General features: G+C 28.6%; 2 protein-coding genes across 2 annotated transcripts; one reads left to right on the top strand and one right to left on the bottom strand.

Annotated features, from left to right (window-relative positions):
• Positions 1 to 527: 527 nt before the first annotated feature.
• On the bottom strand, positions 528 to 1819 carry LOC123715227 (60S ribosomal protein L39). Its single transcript, XM_045670157.1, has 3 exons — positions 1718 to 1819; positions 1522 to 1625; positions 528 to 621 (listed from the first exon to the last, which is right to left on the bottom strand). Exons 1-3 carry the CDS (start codon positions 1718 to 1720, stop codon positions 573 to 575), a joined length of 156 nt encoding a protein of 51 aa, XP_045526113.1. The 5' UTR covers positions 1721 to 1819; the 3' UTR covers positions 528 to 572.
• A 910-nt stretch (positions 1820 to 2729) lies between these two features.
• Positions 2730 to 4339, top strand: LOC123715329 (translation initiation factor IF-3, mitochondrial-like). The gene is made up of 3 exons (XM_045670294.1): positions 2730 to 3071; positions 3354 to 3582; positions 3986 to 4339. Exons 1-3 carry the CDS (start codon positions 2821 to 2823, stop codon positions 4148 to 4150), a joined length of 645 nt encoding a protein of 214 aa, XP_045526250.1. The 5' UTR covers positions 2730 to 2820; the 3' UTR covers positions 4151 to 4339.
• The last annotated feature ends 2 nt before the right edge of the window (positions 4340 to 4341 follow it).

Raw genomic sequence — 4341 nt, 5'->3', positions numbered from 1 at the left:
TATTTTTTATCAATTCAAATAGAGCAATGCACTATTTGGAACTACAATGTCTATAATGCTTAATGAAACAAGTTAAAACCATACTGCTTCTTACATAGGTAAATATTTAAATTGCTGTTTTTAATCTAAGTAGGTATACTTTTGAAGAAGTGGTATGTGTTGGTTTTAACATACCAAAAAATCTCTTTACATATTCTAAAATGTAAGTCAAATTAAAATCAATGATTATTTTTGTGATAATACTTAGCAATTAACTTCAAACGTTCTCATTTTATAAGTTATAGGGAGTAATTAAGTGTAACAGTGATATACAAGTAGGTTGCAACAACTAAATGTTAGGTAAAATTAAACTAAAAATATACTATTGTAATACCACAAGGTGTCCTAGTACTCTTAAGTAACATTCAATCTTATGTGCAATAAGCAAGACACCATTCATTAATATCATTATAATAGCAATCTAATATCTATATGCCAATTATTTTATATATGAAAGATCTTTGGTTGGACTTAAGAAAAAAATACTATATAGTTTATGCCAGTTTTATTATCTTAACAGCTATTGAGAAGGCTTACAGCTTCAACTTTGTCCTTCTCCAGTGACGCCTCTTAGCATTGTACCTGTAAATATGAAGGAAAAATTAAGTATTTAATGCTGCTAAGAAATCCATTCATCACAATGGAATAGCAACTGTCACACATTGTACTTATTTGCAATCTGATCTGGTCCTAAGCACTAATTAGCACAAGTTCATATCTCACACAAACAATTCTAAAGCATTGAGTAACAAAGTGTTACTCAACGCTTTAGAATTTATGTATGATGTATGTTTAAGTCATAAAAAAGATAATTTCTTTGAATAAAATTAATATGAGTAGAAATTCATGTCTAAGTAGAAAACCTTATTAATTTTACAGTAACTAGGCCAAATAAATGCCATGCTTTATGAAGTTTTAATATTAACTGTATATTACTAATATTACTTGACAAATTGAAAAATTTAAAGCATTATTACTATTTGAATAACACAATTGACATTTAAAACCCTCAAGAGTAAGTTACAATCACTTGTAGTTAAAGTTTTGTCTAATGAATTACATTGGGTCTAATCTTAACTTAATTATGTTGATCTGATGAAAAGATACAAACAGCCTAATCATACACAATTTATAAGTATGAAATTGAGCAAATACACCACAAAATAAAAACATTCTATATATCTCAATTATAAAAATAAATATGTTTTAAAAGATAATAAATAATAGTTAACTATTAATAAAAAAATAGTTAACTATTTAACACATTTCACATCTACACAATAATGTACACAAAAATTGATACCTAAATTTAACATAATTCAATAAGTCAGTAAGTAAATACAAAATTGTACATACCAGCTAGGTGCTTTCAACCGACAACAAATTTAGTAAAGTACAGTTTGTGATGAAATATTGAAAGAAGAAATACTTAAAAATCATTTCGAGATGTCAATGATTTTAAGAAACAATGTTTCTACTCACCGAATGGTATTTCCTGTACGCATTCTAACCCATTGTGGAATAGGTCGATTTTGTTTAAGCTTTTTAGCGAGTTTCCGCTTAATAATAAATGTCTTGTGCGCCGACTGAAAAGAAGAAACAAGTTTATATTTAGTTACATTTTTAAAATCACTAACGATTACTTAAATAAATTTAGATTTATATTTAATTCACCAACCATTTTGCCTTCTCGGCTGTCAAAACAAGAAGAACTAGCAGTCGCCAATGTTGATTAAAATAAAATTAAATGTCAAAACCTATGCCAAACGTCAAATTATTGTACTTTATGTATTTTTGACGTATTCGTTATATCTATGCCGTTTAATGTCACGTTTGGAAGTAAATTTATTAATACAACTTGTTCAGATTTCATTTGAACATTGACCAACTGCTGACATGGCTCACGTGTGTTCCAAAATGTTAATAGCTGAAGGTGCGCAATACACCAACAGCCCACTTAAATAATGTTATGTATGCGTGAATAGGTGTAGGTAGTATTTAAGAAATTGTCTTTGAACAATAACTCAGATTTGAATATTGCTCTGTCGTATTCAGTTCTCGCTTCCTCTTAAAGTGGTGAAGACTACTTCAAGCCCTTAATTATCGTGGTGAGCCTGCCCGATAGCTTTGAGATAATCCCACCACCTCAAACCTTGGATCCTTCCCTTAGGGCTCCGTCCGTTACCTTAGGTCTCTCGGTGCAGACATCCTGTACTTATTTATATATTCACTATTTATGTGTTAGGGTACATCTGTAGGGGTTAGGGATTCATAGGGTTGTTAAGTTCTTACATCTCACCTTCTCATATATTTAGTTATCTAGTGCAGCTTGCTCATACATACAATATAGATACTCCTGACATTCATGCATATAAAGATTAAACACACATTTCAGTCCACTAGCTAGCAAGCTATACACAACTTATTTTAATACTAGCAATTACAATAAGGTAAATTTTAATAAATTACTTAAAGCATTCCAGACCTAGCTTTATGGACTAAAGTCCTTTGTCTTTCCCATTAGGGAATTTATTTATCCTATTAAATTAATATCATCATCATTAGAGCATTCTGCATGCTGCATGCAGTTTAACGACATTGACATTTTTAACCAATTTGTTGACATTTAAAGCTGAAGGTTAAAACGTCAATATAACGAAGTTAGAGACTACGATGTTATCAATTGTCTTTTGTCAAGTAAATAGTAATTAATAACCTGTGTTTTGGATAATGCATTTCAAATTTGATTATACTAATTTGTAATTTTTAAAAAATATCGAAATGATTTCTTATTTAACGCTAACACGAATAACAAAGTTCCTTGGTTGTCGACCGATCACTATGAAAATATCTGCTGATGGTAAAGATATCCCTAAGAAAAAGGTATTTCAAGCTAGAATTACTCTTATTGGAACTGATGATTCAGTAAGCATAACCGACCTAAAAAGTGCTCAGAATATTTCTACTAGAAGAGAATTAAAATTAGTCAAAATTCAGGATGAAGATACTAAAACACGGAGACCTGTGTATAAGTAAGACGTTAAATTACTTAGTAAAAATGTTCAATTTTATGGAAAATATAGAGCCTTGGTTCTATTTTTCGTCATATATTTTTATTCAGTGTCCAACACTGACATAGATTTATTACTTTTATGATAGAAAAAACTGCTTTGGTAAATTTGAAAGTTAGAAATAAACCTTTTCATAAGGAATTACACTCAATATACAGGAAGTCTTTTATATATGGATATTATTGTTTTATGTAATTCTGCACAGAAATATTTATATACCTTATGGCTTCCCTTTATTTTCAGATTGATGACAAATGCGGAGTATCATGAGGAGGAAATATCTAAAAGGAAACAGAAACAACAAGACAAAGAGAACAATTTTATAAAAGGACATAAACTTTTAACACTCTCATCACGAATAGCAGAACATGACTTGATGACTAGAATTAAGAAAATTGGGAAATTGCTAGAAAAACAATTTGAAGTAAGAGTTGTGATAACTGGAGAGGAAAGCGAAACAAACTCAAACTATGTAAGTTTACTAAAATATAGTAATAATATTTCTTTGATAATTTTTTATCAAAGAATGTATTTTTGTGTTTTTCTAATTCCCCAATTAATACCTTTATAAGCATTACTCTTTAGTTTACTTTTTAAGATTTTACTATTGTAAAGATAACCAATCATACTTTATAAAATAATCTATACTTTATAAAATAATCTATACTTTATATGTAATCTATGAAGACACTAAAAATGTATTTAATTAATTAACTAATTTGGCATCTTCTTGAGAATTAATTTTTTTGTCACAAGTATATAAGTTAATAATTTTATTTTATTTGGTGTGAGAGCCACTAAAGTCTGAGGATATCTTACATCTTAATTAATTATATATAATTAAAAATGGCTATATCTTTTTTGAAAACTTCCAGGACAAAATATACTCAACAATTGAAAGAAACCTTCAATCAAATGGTAATCTAGTTCAAAAGAGACAAAAAGGCAGCGCACTCAAGTTTCAAGTGCTACCGTTAAGAAAATCATCTAGTAAAGACTCCAGTTCTAATAAAAATGACAGTGATGGTACTGCCATATGACTAGCTGTGGTTATTGTTGGTATTTTACTGGCAAAATATTTAATTTTGTGTAAATATATGTTTAATAAATCCAAGGATACAGATATTGATTTAAAGAAATCTAGAAAATCATCTGATAGTGAAGAATTGATGTAAATATTGTAAGATTTATTTATTTTATTAGGTTTAATTTAAATAAAATAGACAAAAAA

The sequence above is a fragment of the Pieris brassicae genome, chromosome 10 (assembly GCF_905147105.1).
Source record: "Pieris brassicae chromosome 10, ilPieBrab1.1, whole genome shotgun sequence".
Lineage (NCBI taxonomy): Eukaryota > Metazoa > Arthropoda > Insecta > Lepidoptera > Pieridae > Pieris > Pieris brassicae.
This window is presented reverse-complemented; position numbering and strand designations above follow the sequence as displayed.

Coding starts and splice junctions, on each gene's coding strand:
- LOC123715329 (XM_045670294.1), top strand. CDS start 2,821: ATGATTTCTTATTTAACGCTAACACGAATAACAAAGTTCCTTGGTTGT. Junction 3,072..3,353: donor ACACGGAGACCTGTGTATAA/GTAAGACGTTAA, acceptor CTTTATTTTCAG/ATTGATGACAAATGCGGAGT. Junction 3,583..3,985: donor GCGAAACAAACTCAAACTAT/GTAAGTTTACTA, acceptor GAAAACTTCCAG/GACAAAATATACTCAACAAT.
- LOC123715227 (XM_045670157.1), bottom strand. Junction 622..1,521: donor CGTACAGGAAATACCATTCG/GTGAGTAGAAAC, acceptor TCATATTTACAG/GTACAATGCTAAGAGGCGTC.